General features: G+C 48.9%; 3 protein-coding genes across 3 annotated transcripts in view; 2 read left to right on the top strand and 1 right to left on the bottom strand.

The window, feature by feature from the left end:
- Positions 1–6,556, top strand: part of ADCY3 (adenylate cyclase 3) — a 34,074-nt gene extending 27,518 nt beyond the window's left edge. The window contains exons 12-20 of the mRNA XM_049784467.1: positions 1,212–1,471; positions 1,741–1,806; positions 2,630–2,711; positions 3,184–3,342; positions 3,875–4,021; positions 4,788–4,904; positions 5,392–5,515; positions 5,756–5,880; positions 6,066–6,556. Of these exons, the coding sequence (XP_049640424.1) occupies positions 1,212–1,471; positions 1,741–1,806; positions 2,630–2,711; positions 3,184–3,342; positions 3,875–4,021; positions 4,788–4,904; positions 5,392–5,515; positions 5,756–5,880; positions 6,066–6,248 (1,263 nt within the window). The 3' untranslated portion in view covers positions 6,249–6,556. The remainder of the gene's footprint in view (positions 1–1,211; positions 1,472–1,740; positions 1,807–2,629; positions 2,712–3,183; positions 3,343–3,874; positions 4,022–4,787; positions 4,905–5,391; positions 5,516–5,755; positions 5,881–6,065) is intronic.
- A 1,198-nt stretch (positions 6,557–7,754) lies between these two features.
- Positions 7,755–18,558, bottom strand: CENPO (centromere protein O). Its single transcript, XM_049784674.1, has 7 exons — positions 18,546–18,558; positions 17,002–17,148; positions 15,601–15,611; positions 12,613–12,721; positions 10,650–10,909; positions 8,695–8,860; positions 7,755–7,909 (listed from the first exon to the last, which is right to left on the bottom strand). Exons 1-7 carry the CDS (start codon positions 18,556–18,558, stop codon positions 7,755–7,757), a joined length of 861 nt encoding a protein of 286 aa, XP_049640631.1.
- Positions 18,559–21,013: 2,455 nt separating this feature from the next.
- PTRHD1 (peptidyl-tRNA hydrolase domain containing 1) lies at positions 21,014–23,659 on the top strand. Its single transcript, XM_049784497.1, has 2 exons — positions 21,014–21,265; positions 23,339–23,659. The coding sequence occupies exons 1-2, from the start codon at positions 21,014–21,016 to the stop codon at positions 23,507–23,509; spliced, it is 423 nt and encodes a 140-aa protein (XP_049640454.1). The 3' UTR covers positions 23,510–23,659.
- The last annotated feature ends 2,252 nt before the right edge of the window (positions 23,660–25,911 follow it).

Below are 25,911 nucleotides of genomic sequence, written 5' to 3'. Positions count from 1 at the left end.
TATTCCCAATGACGCAGCCGGTCAGCCAGAGTCCAGAATTAAAGGTCTGAATCCATGCCCTGGCTAGCCTCATCACTCACAGCCCACAGCACCTAGCAGCACTATGCATGCATCACTGTTCCTTGCTGTGTAGCCTTCATTCCTCCCCTGATGGTTCCCAGGGTCAGTGAAGACATCTGGGGGTGTGCTGAAGCCTCAACTGCCCTCTCATCCCTCGAAGCTCTTGCCAACAGGTGCTCCCTGTGGCAGAGGGGCGGCAGATGGAAGAGTAGGTTCATGGCTAGATCACAGAGCCATCAGGGGTTCCCCATTAGCTGGATCACTGTTCTAGCCTTGGTAGTATTAGACACTTCAAAAGTCCTACGATTTTACATGCGGTTATTATTAAATGACTTAGCAGTTTCAGCGCAGGGCAGAACTCAGCATGGGGATTTGTGCTGGCGGCTGCCTACATGAAGATGCCACCTGGGAGATGGTAAAGGGACTAAGGCGCTTGCCTTGCTTGTAGCTGACCCTGGTTCGGTCCCCAGTACCACTTAAAGAATCCCGTGAGCACTACCAGATGTGGGCCCGAACTCCACCACCACCAAAATAGAAACAAAACTAATTAAAACCCCTGAAAGATAGGGTGCTCCAGAACCTTCCTCAAACCCAGGCTGCAGGGGGATGAGAAGCCCAAGGCTCCTCCTGGGAGCATTCTAGTCGGGGGCCTTGGGAAATTCCAGCAGTAGTGGAAGGCAAGTCTGGGAGACCCAAAGTGTGAACACTCCTCCGAGCCCAAGTCCTCTGTGGGCTGGGCTGGTTTCAGGGCTGCTGTCCAGAGGCCCCAAAGTCCAGGGACCCCAGTAGGACCTGAGAGCTGTCTGGAAATTCACCTGAGCTGAAGGAAGCCTGCCTGCCCATGTGGCAAAGAGGCATCCGTACAGGCTGCCAGAATGTTCTGGGTCAGAGCCCTGAAGGCCAGCTCTGGCTTCCCTAGTGCGGGTGACTCTTGGGGGGCAGTTCTGAGTTTTAGGGCTGCTGGGAACAGTCCAAACTCACATGTCTCTTCCAAGCAGACAAATGGTTGAGTCACAAGTTTTTCTCAGCCTTGAGTAAGGGGACTTCTTATCCTTCCTGGGGAGTCGGAAGCTGTGACTGTGAAGGGGGACCTCCTGGGATGCAGCCGCTGCTGCCCACTGCCAACTGTGTTCCATGTTCCTTGCCTCCAGCTGAGCTGCCTCCAGTACTACGCGGCTGCAGGCAACTTCACGGCAGGCCCCGAACCAGAGGACGGCTGCGTGCAGAACCCCAAGTATTACAGCTATGTGGCGGTGCTGTCTCTGGTCGCCTGCATCATGTTGGTGCAGGTCAGCCACATGGTGAAGCTCACGCTCATGCTGGTGGTCTCGGGTGCCGTGGCCGTCGTCAACATCTACGCTTGGCGCCCCATCTTCGACAACTACGACCACAGGCGCTTCCAGGAGACGGAGTAAGAGGAAAAGCGCCCTCGGGGTTCCTTGGTGACTGGCAGGCTGTGCCCTCTGGGCTCCCTTCTTAGGGGAGGTGGCTATGTACCCCAGAGCTCGGCCCATAGCACTTTACCTGCTGATACCCCACCCCACCCCTGGTTCTGGCCTGAGCTAGAGTGGGCCCGTCCACTGCAGGAGGAATAAGATAGATGGGAGGCTGTGGAGTGTCAAAGTACTTGCAGGCTGGGCTGCGCCCAGATGGGCTGAGCACGTGCCCTCCACTCCGCAGATTCCCCATGGTGGCCTTGGAGAAGATGCAGGTTCTTCCTGCCCCAGCGATCAATGGCACCGACAGGTAAAAGGGGTGCAGGGAGACTCAGGCCAGAGCCCCGAGCAGGGTTTCTGGGTGAGGCTGGTGTGTCTCTGAGATCTGGGTTTAGAGGGTGGGATAAAGCAGTGGTGGGGAGGTCCTGTCGAGCAGGTAGGAGGATTGGACCATCCCACTGAAAGCGGCCAGCTCCTAGGCCCCTCTGGAAGAGGATCCCACCCTGGACTTCCCCACGGCCTCCCTTGATGTTCACGCTTTAAAGGAAGGTGGGAGAGGCCCCAGCAAAGAGGGCTCTGTTGAGTGGCCGCTCAGAATTATGTGATTGTACTCAGAGGCATGCCAGGGATCACAGAAATGCCAGTTATAGCCACGAAGACAGACTATTATGGCACAACTGCCCCATTGGGCATAAATGAGGAAGACAGGGCCGGGTAGGTGGCACTGGAGGTAAGGTGTCTGCCTTGCAAGCGCTAGCCAAGGAAGGACCGCAGTTCGATCCCCCAGTGTCCCATATGGTCCCCCCAAGCCAGGGGCGATTTCTAAGCACATAGCCAGGAGTAACCCCTGAGCGTCAAACGGGTGTGGCCCAAAAACCAAAAAAAAAAAAAAAATTAGGAAGACAAAGGGTGGCCAGGGGCTGTGCTTCTTGCATGCTCCTGGCTAGAGGACAACTGGATCCCACCACTTCCGAAAGTTCTTTGGAACGACTCAGTCCTGTGCTTGGGGCTGAAGCGTGTATCACTTCCCACTAACTTCTGGGCCTTCGAGGTGGGGGCACAAATAGGGGCAGAGCCCGATGAGGAGATAACCCCCCTTCCCCATGGGGGCGCTGAGTCAACTCTCTCTGCAGCCTGCCCCTGGTGCCTTCCAAGTACTCCATGACCGTGATGATCATTGTCATGATGCTCAGCTTCTACTACTTCTCCCGCCATGTGAGTGCCACCTGTCCCCCAACACCAGAGCCCTGGACTACCCCAGGAAGCTGGCTGCTTGCCCCAGCATGGCCCTGAGGCAGGCAGTCTGGCAGGGAAGATATTGGTGTTGTGCTTCCTTCTCAGCCAGCCTGGGAGAGGCACATGGGGAAGGGGAGGCCTGGATAAATCCCAATTCCCTGATTCCTGGGGGCCAAAAGCTCCAGAAAGAACTCAGGGCGTTCCACTGCCACCTAGTGGTTTGCTGGAGGAAAACCCAGACTCCGCCAGCCACTGCTCTCCCAGGCACCTGCAGGAAAGGGGTTCTCTGGGCTCAGAGCGTTCCCGCTGCCATCACCCACCAACAGCTGTGGCTGCATTAGGTCCTGGGAGGTTTCTTCCCACCCTATGGGCCTCTGGGATAATTTTGTGGCCTCTTCCTGCCAATTTATCCCTCCAGCCTCCGCATGCTCCATGTCTGCCCTCATCCTAGGTGGAGAAACTGGCGCGAACACTCTTCTTGTGGAAAATTGAGGTCCACGACCAGAAGGAGCGAGTCTACGAAATGCGACGCTGGAACGAGGCCTTGGTCACCAACATGCTGCCCGAACATGTGGCCCGCCACTTCCTGGGCGGCAAAAAGAGAGACGAGGTACGTGGCCCAGGGGAACATTGGGCCTGGCCAGCAAGAGCTGCCTGAGCAGGGAGAGTCCACAGGATTTGGGGGGGGGGGGGTCCACACAACTGACGAGGTCCTGATGACAGCACCCCCTGCTGCCATGACCCTTCCAAACTATGGAATCTGTGACTGAGCTTGCCCTCATGTGTCCACCATGTGATCTCTCTCCAGGCTCCAGAATGGCCTAGGAGCATTGTCAACGCAGTAGGCAGCGTTATTTAGCCTGTGTCATGACAAGTCGTTTTCTGGTCAGGCAATGCTGAGCTCATCTTGATGTGTTCAGAAAAGTGGTACCGGGAGGCCAGAGTACCAGGGTCAGGGCGTCAGCTTTGCACACAGCCACCAGTTCCATCTCTGGCACCACATACATGTGCTCCCCCAAGCAGTGTGGGCGTGACCCTCACTCCCTGCTGCAAAATCAACTGTTGAACACTAAGCCACAGGGCAGGGAGCCAGAACCTCCTCGGCCACCCCTTTGCTGGAGCACCTCATGTCATCTCTGCAGGAGCTGTACAGCCAGTCCTATGATGAGATCGGCGTCATGTTTGCCTCCCTGCCCAACTTCGCCGACTTCTACACCGAGGAGGCGATCAACAATGGCGGCATCGAGTGTCTTCGCTTCCTCAATGAGATCATCTCCGACTTTGACTCTGTGAGTGCCTCGCCTGCCAGGAGACTCAGCATGGGAGCACTGACTTCTGGGGCCTCTGCAAGTGTGAGGGCGGCAGAAAGTGGTGGGAACCTCAAGTTCAAAGAAGCAGAGTGGTAGTAAGGGGTAATACAGCATGTGCCTGACCCAGTTTTGATCCCCAGATCCCATATGGTCCCCTGAGCACCACCAGGAGCAATCCCTGAGCATCTCTGGGTGTGACCAAAAAGCTCAAAAAATGAAAAGTTCACAGAAGCAGAACTAGCCAAAACAAAGCCATACCCGAAGACCCTCTAATTCCTCCATTTCCCAAAACCTAGTAAACATTCATTTGATTTGTTTTGCACCGTGGTGTGCAAGGGTTACTCGTGGCTATGCATTCAGGAATTCCCCCTGCTTTAGAACCAGACTATGCATACCCTAGTGAGGTCAGGGGACCATATGGGATGCTAGGGATTGATCTTTGTTTGGCCACAAGACAAAGTAAGGCAAGTGCCCTACTCACTGTGCTATCCCTCTGGCTCCTTCATTTGGTAACTTGTATGATCAAGGAAAAGAACTTTTCACATCTGTATGTGCTTGCCTACATTTTATCAGTTAAGACGGCTCATAAGTGAGACTCAGGCAGGGTATTAATTGCAGCAGAATGTTGTCTTCGAGACAAGCCTCTGGGCCACCCCATGGGTTCCCTGTTTGTGAGGCAGCTGACGCTGAGACGACTCCTCCGTCTCTCTTGACTGAGACATTCTCTCTCCCACACTGGCCGCAGCTCCTGGACAATCCTAAATTCCGGGTCATCACCAAGATCAAGACCATTGGCAGCACCTACATGGCTGCTTCTGGAGTCACCCCTGATGTTAACACCAATGGCTTCACCGGCTCCAAGGTAAGCTGACTGCCTCGAGGCTAGCTGAGAGGGACTCAGATTCCCAAGGGAGGATCTGGGCAGCGGCCCCACACCTCAGTGATGGTGCCTTTGCCTAAGTGTTGCTTACTGAGACAAACAGCAGACCAGTTGTTGGGAGGGAAGCAGAGCCCCTCACTGCTCCTCCAGGCTCTCTGGTCATAGCTATCCCCACAGGGAGCCTTTGCAGCCTTAATGGGAGTGAGTCTGCTGTTAGGGTCACTCAGAAAAGGTGGGACAGGCTAGTGAGCACTGCAGGGGAGGGCGAGGGGCTGAGCAGCAAGAGCTTGGTCTGTCAGACCATCTCCACTTTATGCGTGGGGCTCAAGAAATGTGTCCAACTGGCTGCCACCCAAGCAGTAAGGAGACAGGTGTGGTGCCAGTAGGGCCAGTCCAGTCCTGGCTGTGTGGAGAACAAGTCCTGGGACTTCACCTCCCCCCAGTGTCCTCAAGCTTCTCTCCCACCCAGGATGAGAAGTCCGACAAGGAACGCTGGCAACACCTGGCAGACCTGGCAGACTTTGCGCTGGCCATGAAGGATACGCTCACAAACATCAACAATCAGTCCTTTAACAACTTCATGCTGCGTATCGGTAAGACTTGGGGGAACATGCAGTGGGAATGGCCCAGACTCTAGAAGCTGGACCTTTGGAGCTGCACAGTCGGGGACCTGGTCATCAACGGCCCCATGTGCAGATACAAGAACTGGGATGGCTGCATTCTTTCCCTCGGCAGCAAGGCCGGGGGCTCAGCAGAAAGATCCTCGAGTCTAGTCAGCTGGGGGAACAGCAAGACCAAGGGTCACTGTGCTCAACTTGACGCCTCTGTCCCAGGCATGAACAAAGGCGGGGTGCTGGCCGGTGTCATTGGGGCCCGGAAGCCGCACTACGACATCTGGGGCAATACCGTCAACGTGGCCAGCAGGATGGAGTCCACGGGAGTCATGGGCAACATTCAGGTATGTTTCCTCCCCTCACAGTGAGCTGACATGTAGGAAATAGGGGAGTTCCAACACAATGTTGCTACATGGCCAACTCTGACTGCAGCTGCAGGGGTGGGCAGGAAAACTTCACAAATGAGGGGCAGAGAAATGGGGGCTACTCCCCCCAATGGAGCTGCTGAGGCTCAAAGTGTCGCCCACAGGTGGTGGAGGAGACCCAGATCATCCTCCGCGAATACGGCTTCCGCTTTGTGCGCCGTGGGCCCATCTTCGTGAAGGGCAAGGGCGAGCTGCTCACTTTCTTCCTCAAGGGCCGTGACAAGCCGGCCGCCTTCCCCAACGGCTCCTCTATGACGCTGCCCCACCAAGTGGTGGACAATCCCTGAAGCGGGGCCGGGGGTGCAGACGGAGCCCGTGGGCATCATTCACCTAGACTTTAGGGTTTATTTAAACCATCTCCCCAGCGCCGTTGGGCGCAGCCACACATGGTCAGAGTAGGGTCGTAGGCATAGAGCGGAGTCCCCAGAGCCCCGAGCCAGCAGGGAAGCGACTGAGGGGGCTGTGAGCACAGGTAAAGAGCTCGAGGGGGGCCCCTGGCGTTGGGCACGGCCCCTCGTCCTGATGTTCCTGATAATCTTGAAAGGTTCTTCTGGAACCTGTCACCTTCGTCAGTCATGAGAGCAGGAAGTGCAATATTTCCTTTCACCTCGGGGTGGGTGGGTGGGTGGGTGGGGAGAGGGCTCTATTTCTGAAAGAGAAATATATCAACAGATCTTTTACATTTATATTTTTAACTTTCTGTTCAAGAATACTTTTCCGATACTGCCTTGCCTTTTGAGAGCTACAGTCGCCTTTGCTACTGCTTTAAAAGAGAATTTACAGACATTGTAAAGAACAAGAAGTTTTATTAAAAGCTATATTCAACTTGAACACGACGAGGTGTGTTAACTTTACTGCCCAGCCTGTGGGGGCCTGTGGGGCTCAAGACACATTGGGGGTGATGGTGTATAGCCATTCATGGCTGACTTTATACACAGTTCTCAAGAAAAATATTTCAGAAAACAAATATTAGGAACCTGGAACCCCAATTACTTTATACCTAGGATACACTGCTCTTAGAGCCACTCTACAATTATCTTTTTGACTCAGCTCACATCATGAGTCTAGACAGCATTTCTAAGCATTCCCTCTCGGGCCAAAGAGATAGCACAGCGGTAGGCCGTTTGCCTTGCAGGTGGCTGACCCGGGAGGGACCTGGTTCTTTTCCACATCCCAAATGGTCCCCCAGCCTGCCAGGGGCGATTTCTGAGTGCAGAGCCAGGAGTAACCCCTGAGCACTGCTGGGTGTGGTCCAACAACCAATCAATCAATAAATAAAAAATAAAGTTTAAAAAAAAAAGAATTCCCTCAAATACTTGGGATCCTTAGCATACATGGTAGCATGAAAGCTTTCATAAAATCTGGAAGTACTCAATTCTGCTTAAAACAAATGCCCGTTGCTCCACATTCTATTTGTATGTTCAGCTAAGGAAGATGATCAATTCTGTCAGATACCTTATCAATCTCTCAATAGATGGTCTAGGGGCAGGAAGATAGAACAGTGGATAAACTGCTGGTTCGATTTCCTGCATCTCATACGATCCTCTGAGCACTGCCCGGAGTGATCCCTGAGTGCAGACTAGGGGTAAACCCCTAAGTATAGCTGGGTGTGGCCCCAAACAAATAAGAGGTGACAGTGTACATTCTAGCAGTGACAAGGCAACCATGAACAACTGTCTCAAAATACCCTCATTTGAGGACTCCCAGGGTGTCCCCATCATACCAAAGAGGAAGGGGGCCTTCCTTATAGCAGGGACGGGCACAGGGCCTGGACTCTGTCCCCGATGGTTTACTCATTTCAGAGTGTCTCTGGAGACCTCTAGCAGGTCATGCTCACAGGTAGCTTCTCTGGTGAACGTGGCAAACACACGGTGCAGCGGCTGGGTCTGGAACAGGCTCTCGTGGGCTGCTCTCTGCTGCTCTCCCGTGGGAGACAGCACATTCCCTACTGAAGAACAGACTTCCTCAGTCTCCTGGTCAATCCTGGCACTGATACCGGAGCCCCACGCAACATCCCCTGGAGAAGCTGCCCCCACTGGCCCAGGGAAACACGGACACCAGAAATGTACAAGACAACCCAGGAACACCCAGAGTCTTGGTTGTGAAACCTGCCTCTGAAGACCGCCACCTCCTCCCCTTGTCCTACTCTTCTCTCCTTTCCTTTTTGATTTTTGGGCCACACCTGGTGGTGCTCAGGGCCCTTTGCTCAGGGATCACTCCTGGCAGTGGTCAGGAAACCCTATGTGGTCCCAAGGTTCGAACCTCAGTTAGCCACATACAAGGAAGTACCATTTGTCCAGACCTTATCCCACTATTCTTTACTATGGCCCACCGAAAGGAAACAAGATCACAGAAACACCTTTCAGTGGGGGTGGCGTGGGTTGTGGGGGTATTCCAATTCCTAGAACAGACTCCACAGTGCTCAGGGGTATATGAATCAGCCATGTCTCTGGCTTGCTTCAGCATCAGGGATTCCAGGACATAGCCTCCCTCACTGCCTTCAAGCGGGGCTCCAGCGAGAACCAATGAAGACTAAGCAGATTTGGCCAGGAGAGCGCAGAGGAGCAGAGAAAAACAGACACCCAGAAACACGGGTTCTCTGCTTACAGAGTCTCAAGGGAAATGGACAGACCGAAAATCCATTCAATACAGTTTATAATGTGAGCGAAGAAGCAGTTAAAGGAAAGAGACCCAGAGCACTGGCACCCCCATCCCTGGGTCCCCTCTTCTTACCTTGAGTGATGGTGACCGCAGTCGGAAGGGATGCCGTGAGGTCCTTATACATCAGTCTGGCGCAGAACAGGGATGGGCTCTCGGGCCCCACTTTGTAAGTGAACACCAGCAAGTTGCACAATGAGTTTCTCTGCAAGGGCCCAGCCAGAAAGGCTGAAAAGTCATTCTGAAGGGGGGTGGGGAGGATTAAACAAACATAAAGTGAGGGCTGTTAATTGATTCAGAAGGTGACAGCATTCACAAGAAGGGCTGAGGACCGGCTGACATATATATGCCTAAGCTACTTAGTGTCTGCATCTGTAGATCGACTTAAATTTATCTGGCAACAGAATTCCAGAATCATTCAAATGCCCCAAGAGAGACGCAGTGTGGCTCTTTAGACTTTTTAATGTGGCTTTTCTGTGTGCCGGGCGGCCGCTCCAGGAGTCAGGACTCTGCTCCTTAGCACTGACAGAGGCTAGGAGCAGAGTCCTGACTCCTGGAGCAACCACCCAGCACACAGAAGAGGGCATTAAAAAGTGTAAAGAGCCGCATGCGGCTCGAGGCTTGCCGACCACCGCAATAGGGTGATTTACATCACCACTTGCTAGAATTTTCTGTTTCAGCCCCAGCTCAACCCCAGAAGGCCTATGCTCCTGGATGGCATTTTAGAAACCCCTCTTTCACTTGGCATCTACACCCACGGTTCAGCAAAACATGTGGCACATGTTGAATTAGAAATAGAGGGGTCAGAGCAATAGTGCAGCGGATAATGCACTTGCCTTGCACATGGTAGACCTGGATTCAATCACCTGAGCACAGAGCCAGGAGTTAGCCCTAAGCATCACTGGGAGTGGCCCCAAAAGCAAAACAAACCAAGTGGTAGCACATCTTGGGGTCGGAGCAATAGCACAGCGGTAAGGCATTTGCCTTTCATGTGGCCCACACAGGACAAACCCTGATTCAAACCCTGGCATCCCATATGGTCCCCTGAACCTGCCAGGAGTGACCCCAGAGCACTGCTGGGTATGACCCAAAAACAACAACGACAAAGAACAAAAAAAGAAGGAAGCTTTCACTGTTGCCCACATTTTTATGACCTTCTCCCCCTTCCCATGTTCAGCCACTGAGGTCACTGCAGTTTGAGAAGCAAGGCCCAAAATTGGGACTTTCAAAACTTCTGTCCATGGGTAGCCATGGCCCACAAGCTGATGTTAAATGGTGGGAAACATTGAGTTAGTATTTCAATAATAAAAAGAAATCACACAGAAAGCAGCTAAATAAATGTGAGGGACAGCTGTGATCTCACCAAGGTGAGGCGCATAACTTCATACAACTGACCCTGCACCATACAGTACTTGCCAGAAACTCTTTGGGAATGAGGCCTGAGCAGGGCCAGGAGTAAGACCTGAGCATAGTAGGGTGTGGCCCCAAACTGATAACAACACATGAGCATTTGGGCCTGGGAGAGAGCTTGGCACACACAAGGGTTCAAATAAGATGCTCAGCATTACATGGACCCTGCCCACCTCTTCCTCTCCCCACACTACCAAACACTGGACCTTCTTGACCACTTAGTCAGGTCAAGGAGAACCAGGAGTAATTACTGGGTCCTTTAAGTACTGCTTGAGATCACTGTTCCCCACCACTCCAAAAAATCACCCACCCCCAAGAAAATGATCCCCAAATTGTACAAGCAACAAAGGACCATGGTCAAACACTGGCTTGGTGTTATAAAACACTTTTAAGTCCAAAACAGAGAACACGGAGAGAGCAAGAAGTGCAAGTGTACTGTGCTGTACATGCAGGAGACCCACAAAGGTCCCCAGCACATGGTCTCCTGAGTGCCCAGGAGCAACCCTGAAGTGCTTCTGGGAGTGCCCCCCCCCCCCGCAGTCAAAATATAGACGCATGTCTATCTGACTCCTTTTAAGTCCATTCACGGCTCATAAATGCTAGGTAAGATGCCCAGGTACCTGCAGTTGGTCTGCCTGGTACTTCCTCCTGGAATAAGCATTCAGGAGCTCGTGGAGACGGAACAGGAAGAGCCGAATGTTGGTCTGTAAGTATTTTGCAGACAGTGCCTCCAGGGGGATCCATGCTGGTACCGAATGGTGATGGATCCGCAGTGGTTTCTGTATTACAATGTCCACAAAGTAGGATTCCAGCAGGTTCCCTTCGAAGGCGGTGCTGATGCAGATGCAAACTCCTCGACTTGTCAGCTTCCCACTGAGCCCTACAGGGAACAATGATGCTTTCAGTACCAGCTGCCCAGTCTGGTCTTGCATGTCCAGGCCCCCAAGGGCCCCTCCACTGCAGCCACGGGGATGAGTATCATAGACTTCTCATGGAACCTGCTCCCCTGAGCCAAATCATAAAAAATGACCGAACACAGAAAATAAAACACAGCAATAACAAATTAATGGGAAATGACTAAAACTAAATTTTTTTTTAAGTAGGTCATCCATAGCAGTGCTGAGGTGTCCTTGGGGGTGATTGCCAGAGATGGCTGGCAGGCCACATCAGTGCTTGGCCTCGCAGTACAATACTCTGGGTGGCTGTGCTTAAGAGCCGCCAAAGCTACACTCAGTGCTGGTCTGAGGGCCCCTCAAAACCAGGGCCTAAGCCAGCACCTCACAAGAGGTAGCTCTGTGTCCTTACCACCTGAGGCTGGCTTCAGGCCCGATTGTGAAATCTTCAATGTACCTGTTGCTCCCCAAAACAAAACAAAACCTACAAAGCGGTAGGGCATTTGCTTGCATGTGGCTGACCCAGGACAGACCAGGGTTCAAGTCCCGGCATTCCATATGATCCCCCGAGCCTGCCAGGAGCAATTTCTGAGTGCAGAGTCAGGAGTAGCTGAGTGCTGTCAGGTGGGGCCCAAAAACAAACAAACAAAAAAACCCAAAACAAAACAAACACCAACAAAAACAATTTATCTGTTGCTTCTTTTCTGAGAATCAACGTGCGATAGTTCCCTGTGCTTCCCATAGTCCTCTAGGGACACAGAACAGACCTTCCTTTTCATGACATCACAGAGGCTGGAGGGTAACGACTATTTGACCAGTGGCATAAAGCAAGATGAAGCAAGTCAGCAGAAAGAGAATCTGCAGCATGAGGTGTGCCACACAGTAAAGAGCTAGAGGGAGTGGGCTGAGGCGACTGTCTTCAGTGGCAGGCACAGAAAGGCCGAACCCACTGGTCTTGTTTGCTTTTTGAAAGGGGGTGGGAGTGGGACTTACACCTGGCAGTGGTGCCCAGGGTTTACCTCTGGCTCTGTGTTCAGAAATCACCCCTGGCAGGCTTGGGTGACCATATGGGATGCTGGTATTTGAACCACCGTCTGTCCTGGGTTGGCCACGTGTAAGGCAAATGCCCTACCGCTGTGTTCTCTCTCTGGATCTCCACTGGTCTTCCACTGTGGTTCTGATTGCGGCTCCATGGATGGCTATGCAAACAGATACCAGCCGCAGGGGCACAAAGGCCACAGAACGCTGCTCCTAAAGCATCTTCACCGACATGTTTTCTGCTGCAAGAGGTCCATGTCAGGCCGGGGAATTAATTCCAAGGGTTGAAGCATACAATCCCCAGCATCTTTTGGTCCCAAAGAAATGCTGGGTTAGGTCCCAAAGCACTTTTAAACGAAGAGGTCAGTCTCACATAGGAAAAGGGAGCAAGATCAACAGTCACTGGGGCCGGAGAGATAGCATGGAGTTAAGGCGTTTGCCTTGCATGCAGAAGAACAGTGGTTCGAATCCCAGCATCCCATATGGTCCCCTGAGCCTGCCAGGAGCGATTTCTGAGCGTAAAACCAGGAGTAACCCCTGAGCACTGCTGGGTGTGACCCAAAAACAAACAAACAAACAAAAAACAAAAGGATCAACAGCCAGGAAATGTGGCAAATGAACAATAGAAGCAGAAAAAAATTGAACAACCCACCTGTGAAGCGGTAGGCCTGCAGGATGGCTTTCAGCAGTTTCCGTTTTCTTTCTAAAGCTTCTTGCTCCAAAGTCTGATGAGGTTCCACACCAGTGAGTGTTGCTCTGACCTGCAAGTCATGCAGAAAAGGCAAAGAGATGTAACAAGGAAAGAAGTCTGAGAAGGGGCCAGAGAGAGGCACCTGCCCTGCACACGCCCAAAACAGGTTTGATTCCCAGTCCAATACCAGCACTACCCTTCTGCCCTCTCTCTTCCTTGTCATTGTTTTCAAGTGATGCTCAGAGACTGTGGTGATACTGAACCAACTCCTAGGCCCACATTCAAAGCTTAAGCTTTTGTATTGTTTTTTTGGGGGCGACCAAAACCAACAGGAATTACTCCTGGCAGGGCTTGGAGATCTTACAGCAGTGGTCCTCACATGGTATTTGTTCCCGTTTTGTTTCTCCACTTCAAAATAAGATACTATATGCAGTGTGCATAGGAATTTGTTCATAGGTTTTGTTTTTATTATAGATCGGCCCTCCAATGATCTGAGGGACTGTGAGCTGGCCCCTGTTTAAAAAGTTTGAGGACCACTGCCTTACAGAGTGCCAGAGATCAAAACTGGGTCAGATGCATGCAAGGTAAATATTTACTCAACCTGCTGTACTATCACTAGGACCCAGATGGTGGTATTTTTTTTTTTTTTTTTTTTTTGCAGGGGCTGTCTTAGGACACACCTGGCAGTGCTCAGGGGTTACTCCTGGCTCTGCACTCAGAAATTGCTTGCAAGGCAAATGCCCTTCCTCTGTGCTATCTCTCCAGCCCCCAGATAGTGGTATTTTTATGGATGCAGCCTACATAAACTGAAATAATGCTTGCAGGAAAATTTATAACTGCTAATATATACATAGGTTGTAATAAAGACTAAATAAATTAAGTATTCATCTCAAGAAGCTATAATAGTGGCCAGAGAGATAGCACAACGGTAGGGTATTTGCCTAACATGCGACTGACCTTGGAGGGACCTGGTTTGATTCCTGAAATCCCCAGATGGTCCCCCCAGCCTGCCAGGGGCGATTTCTGAGCACAGAGTCAGGAGTAACACCTGAGCGCTGCTGGGTGTGGCCCCAAAACCAACCAATCAATCAATAAATAGTTTTTTTTTTTTGGTTTTTGGGCCACACCCGGTAACGCTCAGGGGTTACTCCTGGCTATGCGCTCAGAAGTTGCTCCTGGCTTGGGGGACCATATGGGACACCGGGGGATCGAACCGCGGTCCGTCCAAGGCTAGCGCTGGCAAGGCAGGCACCTTACCTTTAGCGCCACTGCCCGGCCCCTAAATAAAGTTTTAAACTTAATCCAAAGAAAGTAGAAACTATGACATTGAACCAATGAAATGACAAGACAAATGAACAACAGAGAAAAGTTCAATAAGACAGAAGTTATTTCTTCTGAAAAGGTGACACAACTTCAGCTGGTTCTCTGAAAAGCTAGCAGAAACATGACAGTACTCAACCAAATGGGAAGAGAGAAAGCAGGAGAGCAAGCACCAATCACAGATGCCAGAATGAAAAGTGAATCAACACTGCTGACTAGCTCTATTTATAAGTGAGCAAAGTATCTGATTAAACTCTTTTTGTTTGTTTATTTTTGTTTTTGGTTCACAACTGGCAGTGCTCAGGGGTTACTCCTGGCTCTATGCTCAGAAATCGCTCCTGGCAGGCTCAGGGGACCATATGGGATGCCGGGATTCGAACCACTGTTCTTCTGCATGCAAGGCAATGTTATTTCATGTTATCTCTCGGAGCCCATAAATTCTTAAACTACCAAAAAGCAGGCAGGAGCTTGCCTTGCACACAGTCGACCTGTGTTTGATCCCCTGCTCCCCAAGAGGAACATCCCAGCATACCAGGAGTGATCCCTGAGCACAGAACAAGGAGTAAGTTCTGAACATGGTCGAATGTGGCTCTAAAACAAGAAAAAAAAATCTTAAAATGTAATGTGAGTTTAGGAGCTGGTTTGATAGCACCACAGTCCTCTGAGAATCACCGGGAAACACCAACAAGGGAGGGAGAGAAAAATAAAAAAATTAAGCTTTCAAGAAGTAACAGAGATACTTTTATGATAGCAGGCAAAGATTTATTGGGACAGATTCCTCCAGTCAAACTTCATTACAAAAAAGTCTTTCATCACAAGGCACCACTCACAAGCAAAAGGCAAGTACCAGTCTGAGACTAGTCATAAACGAGACCCAACGAGAGGCTTGCCTCAAATACGTAAATCTCCTACAACTTACGGCTAGACAGCCTGCTAAAAGCTTCTCCACAGCCTTGAGAAGCAAATTTCACAAGACAAGATTTTTCTCCACATGCTCGATATATGGAATCAACACAGTTACAAGGCAAATGCAAACGAATGCACAATGAGATACTATTCTAGTCCCACCGTAATTTTTTTTTAAAAAAAACTGACAACCTCAAGGGCCTCAAGAGCACAGCGGTAGGGCATTTGTATTGCAAGCTGCCGACCTAGGACCAAAGGTGGTTCAAATCCCGGCATCCCATATGGTCCCCCGTGCCTGCTAGGAGCAATTTCTGAGCACTGAGCCAGGAGTAACCCCTGAGCACCGCCGGATGTGGCCCAAAAAAAACAAATTAAAAATAAAATAACTGACAACCTCAAGTATTGGCAAAGCTGTAGAAAAATGGCAATCTTGCATGCTGCTGCTGGGAAGGGAAAATTGGTGCAATCACTTCCCAAACTTGTCCAGGTGGTATATAACTAGATAAAACATACATACTGTGTGATTCAGTATCTGTAGTAAGAAAATACTCAATAGAAAAAAATATGTTTTGGGCTCAGGTACAGCAATAAGGTGCTTACCTTGCAATGCAGGTGACTAGGTTTGATCCTCAACATCCCATATAGCTACCATATAGCACTACCAGGAGTAATTCCTGAACACAGTAGCCTGAAATAAGCCCTGGGCATCACTTACCTGCCCACTTTACTCCTCCCTCCCCCGTGTCCCAAAGAACAAAGGACATGCTTTAACAGAGAGAAGAAAGCGGGGCCAGATCAATATCACAGTGATACGGTGTTTGCTTTGCATGTGGCCACCCGAGACGAACCTGGGTTCCATTCCCAGCATCCCATATGGTCCCCAGGGCCTGCCAGGATCGATGTCTGAGTGCAGAACCAGGAGTTACCCTGAACATGGCCGAGTATGGCCCCAAAACATAAATAAATGAATACATTAAAAGAAAAAAGACAGGTCTGGAGCAATAGCACAGCAGTAGGGCATTTGCCTTGCAAGCAGCTGATCCAGGATGGACCTTGGCTCAATCCCATGTTCCTCAGAGCCAGGAGTGATTTCTAAGCACATAGCCAGGAGTAACCCCTGACCATCACCAAAACCCCCTCCAAAAAAAAGACAGAAGCTCAGATCAGCATTACTTTAATTTGGGGGAGTGAACTGAGGTCACACCCAATGATGCTCAGAAATGACTCTGAGTGCTGTCTGAGGTCAAACCTGGTCAACCACAGCAAGTGCTTCACCCCAGCACTAACGCCTCTGCCCAGCAAGCAGCTTTACTCTGAATGACAGCTCAAAAGGAAGCAATCTGGGCCCGGAGAGATAGCACAGTGGCGTTTGCCTTGCAAGCAGCTGACCCAGAACCCAAGGTGGTTGATTTGAATCCCGGTGTCCCATATGGTCCCCCGTGCCTGCCAGGAGCTATTTCTGAGCAGACAGCCAGGAGTAACCCCTGAGCACCGCCGGATGTGGCCCCCCCCCCCCCCCAAAAAAAAAAAACCAAAAAGAAAATAAATAAATTTAAAAAAAAAAGGAAGGAAACTGTAGAGGGAAGGGTCAAAGTTCACTGGGGGGAGGAGGAAGAAAGACTAATCATGTCAAACAAATGTCTGCCATAGAGGCTGGCTGGGGAGCGAAACTGGGGATACTGGAAATGTGCCTGGTGAAAGGATAGGTGTTAGAACATTGAATGGCTGAAACTCAATCATAAACAATCTTGTAACTGTGTATTTTATGTTGATTCAGTTAAAATATTATTTTAAATAATACATTTAAGTATATGTATACATATAACAAGTTCACTGTGAGTTTTATTTGTTTTGGAAAATGACTTGAACATGGCTTTAATGACACAAGTGAATCCTTTCAGATGAGAATGAGGTAACAGGCAACAGTGAGGCTGTAACCCCTTCAGCTAATGCTGACATTAGCTGAAATTTCTGCAGGTGTGATCATTTCAGGGCACACGGAATGAAACTGACCCAACAGGAAGCAACTCCAGGAAAAACCCAGGCACACAGATTTCCCAAATGCTAGAATGTGCCTGCCCTTAGGTAGCCAGAACCCTTCTTGACTCACTCTGGCTCCACCACGCTGCTTCACTTCAGCCCTCAACTTGTCCCGCAGGAGTGTCATTTTTTTAATTCTGGTTTTGAGATCAAGTTCCTCATCTTGTTCTTTTAACTTTCTCCGGGATTCGTTCATCTGAGTCTCCAGTCTTTCCAAGTGAGCCAAGACACCTAAGGAAAGTGAAAAGGAAATCCCCAAGAAGTCAAGGATTTCTAATGCTGGTTAACAGGAAGCATTTCAGCTGAGATCAGAGATGATCCCTTTCCAGAAGTCTGTGGTTATCTAAATTGTTAGACATTTGTCAGGATTTGTAAAACCAGAAAAGTTGACAATTAGATAGCAACCACTTAGTCTGAACACTGATGTATAAGCAGTTAGTACCCCCAAAATGCAACTGATTTTTTTTTTTTTTTGGTTTTTGGGCCAAACCCGGTAACGCTCAGGGGTTACTCCTGGCTATGTGCTCAGAAGTTGCTCCTGGCTTGGGGGACCATAAAAAGTTTTTTTGTTTTGTTTTTTGTTTTTTTTTTTTGGGGGGGGGCCACACCCAGCGCTGCTCAGGGGTTACTCCTGGCTGTCTGCTCAGAAATAGCTCCTGGCAGGCACAGGGGACCATATGGGACACCGGGATTCGAATCAACCACCTTAGTTCCTGGATCGGCTGATTGCAAGGCAAATGCCGCTGTGCTATCTCTCCAGAATGCAACTGATTTATTCACATTTCCAGGAGAAAAGATAACGACCACGTTTACTGACTAACAGAAGTTGTCTTTAAAAGTGCATTTTTAAGGGGCTGGCGAGGTGGCACTAGAAGTAAGGTGTCTGCCTTGCAAGCGCTAGCCAAGGAAGGATCGAGATTGATCCCCTGGTATCCCATATGGTCCCCCCCCAAGCCAGGGGCGATTTCTGAGCACTTAGCCAGGAGTAACCCTTGACATCAAACGGGTGTGGCCCGAAAAACTGGGAAAAATAAAAGTGCATTTTAAGGGTCAGATAGTACAGTGGATAAGGCACTAGTCTTGGTTGAGGTCAACCAGTGTTTGATCCCCTGTACTCCATATGGTCCTCAGGATCCACCAGGAGTTAATTCTTGAGCACTGCTGGGTGTGGCCTCAAAATAACAACAAAAACAAAACAAATATGTATTTTTTATGTATACAGACATTAAGCTGAAACTCTTGAGACTTGGGCTTTAGCAGCACGGGGTCAAAAGACCCACAGGAGGGGCCAGAAAGATAGCCTGGAGGTAAGGCATCTGCCTCCCATGTGGAAGGACAGTGGGAGGTGGTTCGAATCCTGGCATCCTATTTGGTCTCCCGTGCCTGCCAGGGGCGATTTCTGAGCATAGAGCCAGGAGTAATCCCTGAGCGCTGCCGGGTATGACCCAAAACCCTCCCCCCAAAAATTTTAAAGACCCACAGGAAACAAATTTTATGAGATGCCAGAGAAATAACATCACTATGACTCAAGAACTCAGAGGCACATTATAAATCCCCCACCTAAATGAAAGCCCAATGTAATCAAGGCCCTACTTTAGAAATGCTAACCGGCCCTACTTTAGAAATGCTAACCGGCCCCATGACAGTTCCCTGATTCCTAATCCTTTTCTGATTAGACACTTGCTTCAAAGAACTTACTGAACACTTCCTATCAGGTGTGCACAAAGTCATTTAGAAATAAATACTTAGCCAACCCTTCAACCACCAGCACAGCGCTATAATTCATCTGTTTTCCAGATGAAGGAACTTGTCCAAGGCCAGAATGGTTTTTTTTTGTTTTTTTTTTTTTTTTTTTTTGGGGGGGGGGCACACCTACCAGTGCTCAGGGGTTATTTCTGGCTCTGCGCTCAAAATCGTTCCTGGCCCAGAGACCATATGGGATGCCGGGATTCGAACGGCGTCTGTCCCATGTTGGTTGTGTGCAAGGCAAATGCCTTACCACTGTGCTATGGCTCGGGCCCCAGTTTCTCTGGCTTATTCCTCTTTCCATCTATCTGGGCAAGTGATGCATTAGACAGGCGAAGACAGGTGCATTCCAACTGGGCGTTCTGGCTGGGTGGTAACAGAAGAAAAGGAGGTGCGGGGAGGCGCTCCCCCTGAATACCTGTTCTGGGTGCACTGACTTGATGTGAAGCTTTTGTAGACTCCATCTCAGGCCTTGCTAGAGCCGGCAAACTGGGGGATCGGGGCCTAGACCAAGAGGGCCTCTGCTGACAAAAGAAGAATGGCAACAGTCACATCTACTGGTTTTTTTCTTTTAAGTGGAAAAAAGATTTATTACTAAGCAAAGAACTTCCAGTTTTTACTGTTCGAACATTTAATAACATTCAACCAAATCTTTAAAAAAATTAGGATGGATTAATTTATAATAAAAATAGATAACTTTTTTTTTTTTTTTTTTTTTTTTGGTTTTTGGGTCACACCCGGCGGTGCTCTGGGGTTACTCCTGGCTATCTGCTCAGAAATAGCTCCTGACAGGCACAGGGGACCATATGGGACACCGGGATTCGAACCATCCACCTTTGGTCCTGGATCGGCTGCTTGCAAGGCAAACGCCACTGTGCTATCTCTCCGGGCCCTAAAAATAGATAACTTTTTTATTTTGGTTTTTGGGCCACACCCGGCAGTGCTCAGGGGTTACTCCTGGCTATCTGCTCAGAAATAACTCCTGGCAGGCACGGGGGACCATATGGGACACCAGGATTCGAACCAACCACCTTAGGTTCTGGGTCAGCTGCTTGCAAGGCAAATGCCGCTGTGCTATCTCTCCGGCCCCCAAAAATAGATAACTTAGGGGGCCGGAGAGATAGCATGGAGGTAGGGTGTTTGCCTTGCATGCAGAAGGTCAGTGGTTTGAATCCCAGCATCCCATATGGTCCCCCAAGTCTGCCAGGAGTAATCCCTGAGCTCTGCCAGATGTGACCTAAAACAAACAAACAAACAAAAAAACAAAAAAAAAAAAAGAAGAAAAAAAAATTGACAAATTATGAGCCCTTTCATTTAGGGCAAGGAGGCCCAATATTTTCATTGAAACAGCAGAATTGTGCACAACTGATAACTTTATTCAAACATGATAGCACAGAAACAGAAGTCACACAACTTCCACTGAGAACCTGCCTTGCCGCCAAAGTAGAATGCATAGAATGCTTCTGAGGTCGGTCAAGTCTTTTAAAAATCACCGAGTCGGGCCCGGAGAGATAGCACAGCGGCATTTGCCTTGCAAGCAGCCGATCCAGGACCAAAGGTGGTTGGTTCGAATCCCGGTGTCCCATATGGTCCCCCGTGCCTGCCAGGAGCTATTTCTGAGCAGACAGCCAGGAGAAACCCCTGAGCACCGCCGGGTGTGGCCCAAAAACAAAACAAAACAAAAAAATCATCGAGTCATATTTTGAAAGTGAGCAACAAACACTCTGATAATACTAGTACAAACAATTCTTCTAGAAAACACCTGGTATTTCTGAAACCCAACTATGAAGGACTTTGTAAATCACAATGGTTCCAATAATATTAAAATAAAATAAATTCACAAGTCAAAAAAAAAAAACCTTAAAATAATTTTGACTTTCTTTTTGTTCTTTTTACATCTACTGAATTTCCAACAAACCCCCCAACTGAGGCACGCGCGAGTTCCACTGACACCCCAAATGTCACTAAGATTCTCCAGGCCCGACCTGTGACAGCTTCAATGAAGGGCTAGGGGGTGGGGTTTCCTCCACCTGCCCGCTCTCTAAGGCACCGTGCACAAGCTCCACCAGGTTCTCCCGCACACGAAGAAGCTACCCGAGACCCTCCCACCCTGGTCACAGTCCTGTCTGTCCGTCCCTGTGCCTCGACTTCCCCTTCCGAACTCTGTCTCACCCCAGCCAGTGACTATAGTAGCGTTGGCGCCTTTTCTGGCCTTCAAAACACTCAATCCCAGAATGCTTTGCAAAAACGCAATCCCAGAATGCTTTGCAAAGACTCAATCCCAGAATGCTTTGCGTTTCCGCCGTACAGAAAAACATGGCGGCGCTCGGGGTCCGCCCACATTCCCGGCATGCACCGGGCGGTAAGGCCGGTCTTTCAGCGAGGCAGGAATATGGCGGCCTCCACCGCGGAGCCGCAGATCCTGGTTCAGTATTTGGTGTTACGAAAGGACCTGTCGCAGGCTCCGCTCGCTTGGCCCGCGGGTGCGCTGATAGCGCAGGCCTGCCACGCCGCCACTGCGGCCTTACACATTCACCGTGACCACCCGCACACGGGCGCCTACCTCGCGGAGCTGGAGCGCATGCGCAAGGTGGTCCTCGAGGTAAGGGGCGGGACGAACACCGGAAGTGGGCGTGTCCTTGAAAACTATGCCCGGAAGTGGGTGTGGCCTTAAGGTCCAGTGTCTGCTTAGTGGCATAAATATGGCGGTAGTGGAAAGGTAGCCTACGGGTCTGGTCCTTGAGCTTGCCAGCCTTGTCTGCCAGGAAAAGTTCTCTTCTCCCCCTCAGTTAGATGCAGGAGGTTTCAGAGCATTAACTGAAGCATTTGTCCAGGTGTCCTGTCCCTTCAGTGACTGGAAATATCAAGCTAGTTTTTATTTGGACCAAACCTCAACTATTCCCAATTCAATAAGAAAAACCACAGACATCTGGGGGTATGGAATTGAACTCAGGTGATTTTTGTTTTGCATATAATCTAATAGGCCTAAACTCTTCTTGATTCTATCGGTTCTGCTGCTACCTAGAAATGTATCCAAAGAAAATAATGAGATGCATTCAAATTAGTTTGCAGGAGATTCATAAGAGCATTTTATGACAGTATAAAAATGTGGAAACTGCTAAACTTCCAATAGTGAAGATTGGCTCAATCACTCGAAAAAGGGATTTAGGATTCAACACTGTTCAAGATGCTGCTTTAGCCAGTCTTGCTAATGATAGGTTAACTTCACCTGTCTATGAATATTTACTCTGGGAGCTGGAGAGATAATAAAGGGGACAGGGAGCTTGCCTAGCAAGGGCTGACACAGGTTCAATCCCACACCACACACACACACACACACACACACACACACACACACACACACACATGGGACAGGGAGCTTGCCTAGCAAGGGCTGACACAGGTTCAATCCCAGTATCCCATATGGTTCCCACACACACCACACACACACACACACACACACACACACACACACACACGCTGATACAGGTTCAATCCCAGTATCCCATATGGTTCCCACACACACCACACACACACACACACACACACACACACACACACACACACGCTGACACAGGTTCAATCCCAGTATCCCATATGGTTCCCACACACACCACACACACACACACACACACACACACACACACACACACACACACACACACACACACACACACCACCCCTTAGGTCTGAGTCTAATCCTCACTGCTGCTAGAAAATACTGTTGATCCAGGTTTTACAAATGGGAAACATAGTCACGGTAGATCCAAGGTTGGGACTCTCTTTGTCATTGCCCATGGCTGCTATCTGCTGAAGGAGGGAAAGAAAAGCTGAAAGTTCTTGTGTGGCTTTTCATGAAGGACAATAGAGTCTAGTCCTCTGAAATGGTAAGAGAGGCCCTTGGTTATTGCAGTGACCTGCTTTCACAGGCAAGAAATATATACCTGATGTTGACCAGCACACACGCTGTTTTCCGAGTCATAGTCCTCAGCTTGGATCCAGCCTAGGGACAAAGGAGGTGAAAAATCTTTAGGACTTGAGAGGATGTTAGAGGAGAATATGCCTTTGAATTAACAAGTGGACCCATCCAGCCTGCTCTTCAAGACGCTGGTCTCCCCCATACACATAACTTGCTTGCTTGTCTGCTTCTTGTATTTATTTATTTCTACTCTGGAGAAGCCTGAACATGTACTTCTCCCTCTCTCCCCTCACATCTGTCTAAATTAGTTTCAATAAATACTTTCTGCTTCCCCAAAATCCAAACAGGAAGAACCATCCCAGCAGAAGGCAAGGAAACCCCTTTTAGGTGTGAGCAGCAGATGGTCAGTGGGGAGGTGGCCAGAACCTTCCTAGTAATCAACTCTTCCCATCAGTGCTGGCTGAAGACTTTGATGGCTTCATGGGTGCATGAACAGAATCTAAATATTGACAGGCAGCACCACAAGGGGGAGGTAAAATGCCTCTCTTGCCTTCCCCCACCCCCATAATTTATCTAAGGGCCTTCAGAGAGTATCCAGAAGAGCAATGAAACCTTCTAGAGAAAGTGCCATGGCTGATGTTTTGGGAGAAACTGTTACTCTACTTTCCATTAGGAGAAACTCACTCCTCCATTACTGTTTTTGTTTTCCTTTTGACACTTCCTAAATGGGCTGTCTAATCCTTCTGCCCCTTGTAGGCCCCTGACGAGAGCACTCTCAAGCAGCTGGCTGAGACCCTGCAACAAAAGAACATTGACCACCTGTTGTGGCTGGAGCAGCCAGAGAACATCGCCACTTGCCTTGCACTCCGTCCCTACCCCAAGGAAGAAGTGAGCCAGTATCTGAAGAAGTTCCGGCTGTTCAAATGACTGCTGTTCTCCCTGCCGGGGTATCCTTGCTCGACTCCCCGCTGAATCCAAAGACCTTGTGCCAGCCATGGCTAAGCACTGCATTGTCTTTCAGTGATGCCACCAGTTTCCTGAGAGTCAGAGAGCATGCTCATATTAAATGTTGTCACAGATACATACTTCACACAATTTAAAATTATTAACAAGTTCGGGTGGAGAGGGCAAGTAAGCAACAATGCCATCTCCAAGTTACTGCTCAAATTGAAGACATTGGTAGGCTTATATTCTAGGTTCTTTTATTTGTTAGGGATAAGAGATTTTCCAGTTGCCCAGATTGAACACTTTGTCTTTGCATCCCTCATTCTTTTTTTTCACATCATTTATCATATGTTATTGAATCATGGACAGTATTTACTTGAGGACTTAGTATGATTTAACTTGCCGTCTTTTTTTTGTTTTGTTTTTTTGGGCTACACCCGGTAATGCTCAGGGGTTACTCTTGGCTATACACTCAGAAATTGCTCCTGAATTGGGGAATATATGGTGCTCCAGGGATTGAACTGAGGTCCATCCTGGGTCAGCCACATGCAAGGCAAATGCTGTACCGCCGTGCTTTCGCTCCAGCCCCGTGATTTAACTTGCCTTTTTTTTTTTACATTTTAATTTAATTTTTATTTACATAAAATCATGAATTAGCCTAAAGATGGGTGCAAAAAGGCATGAATAATTCATAATTTACTAGTAAAACTTTCAGAAGTGTATCATTTTTCTTACATTTATTTTCCTCTTCAGTTTTCTAGACACTCACAAAAGATACATTATGTGCACATCAGCACGAAAATTTTGTGAATTCTTGACTAGATTTAACTTGCTTTTAAGGAGGAAGAAATATGTCCAATGAAGACATGTGATGAGATGTTAGATGGATTTCAACTTCAAAGATTTAAGATGGATTTCTAGGGCTAGGAGATGCTTAAAGGGCTAGATTTTTGCTTTGCATGTGGGAGTTCTGAGTTCATTTCCCAGCACTGCATGGTCCCCAAGATGTGTCAGATATGGCCCAAAATAAAAACAAACAGATGTATGTTAATCTCAAAGCTATTAAGCTATATGTATATATATACACATACACAGATACATACACAGAGTTTCCTAAATTTGGTGAAATTTGTCAAGCATGGCATTTACTTTCTCTTCGTTTCCAGTGGCCCAATCCTATATCAAGCTTTCTTTTTGCTTATGGGTGTCCTACTGGCCTGTTCACTGATTATAGTATGGTTAAAATCCAGCATTCTTATTTGTTGTGGTGGTGGTGGGAGGGACTCCCAAGAACTATTCAGGGGGTCCCAGGGACAACTTGTGGCAATACTCAGCCAGCCAAGCCAGTGACTCAATGTGAGGGCCCAAGAATGCAGTACTTGCTGACTCCCAGGGACCATCAGGACCACTTGAGTGGTGCTCAGGAGTTTGCAGGGACTCATACAGTGTTACTCAGGAGGCCTGTGGTTCCTGGCACCAAACCTAGGTCTGATGCTTGCAAGCCAAGTGTCCTAATCACTGACTCCCCGGGCCCCAACAGACACTACTGTTAGGTTTCTAGATGAGGTTCACAAACCCTGATAAATAAGAGTCCAGTTAGCTCATGGGGTGGTCAGAACTCCTGGGTCACGGAAATCCTACAGCCTGTAGAACACTTGCCCTTCACGTACTGGACCCAGATTCAACCCTCAGCATTATGAGCCCTGGGCACAGAGCCAGGAGTAAGCCCTGAACACTTTCAAGTATAGCCCCAATCAATCCAAATAAACAGATCTCCTTTACTTACCCATAAGGTGTCACCCCTACCCTTTTGCCTTTATTTATATTTTCTACTTATTTTGTCAGTGAATCTTTTTATTTTCCCTATTCAAACTTGATGTTTCAGTATGATGCTCCAGTTGCTACCTCTCCAGTCCCCAGGAGTCAAATGTTAGTACATTCCCTGCTTTTTGCTAGCTTTCACCTTTATAGTCCTATCCAACCCAAAACAATAGCTCGTTTCTCTGAATGGTTTTGTTTGATTTTTGAGCCACACCTGGTGATGTTCAGGGGTTATTCCTGGCTATGCACTCAAGAATCACTCCTGGCAGTGCTGGGGGACCATATGAGATACCAGGATTGAACCCAAGTTGACTGTGGGCCAGACAAGCAGCCTACCCTTTGTGCTATCTCTCCAGCCCCTGAATGTTTAATTATAAATGTTTAAATATTTCTATACAATATTCTATATTATATTTCTATAAATGTTTAAATATTTCTATATAAATATTTCTATATGATCCCCCAAAGCCAGAAGTGATTTCTGAGTGCAGAGCCAGGAGTAAACCCTGAGTGTCACTGGTGTGGCCCAAAAGCCAATATGTGTGTGTGTGTGTGTGTGTGTG

The sequence above is a fragment of the Suncus etruscus genome, chromosome 12, assembly GCF_024139225.1.
Source record: "Suncus etruscus isolate mSunEtr1 chromosome 12, mSunEtr1.pri.cur, whole genome shotgun sequence".
In the NCBI taxonomy this organism is placed as follows: domain Eukaryota; kingdom Metazoa; phylum Chordata; class Mammalia; order Eulipotyphla; family Soricidae; genus Suncus; species Suncus etruscus.
The sequence above is the reverse complement of the archived record's forward strand: the minus strand, read 5'-3'. Positions and strand labels throughout refer to the sequence as shown.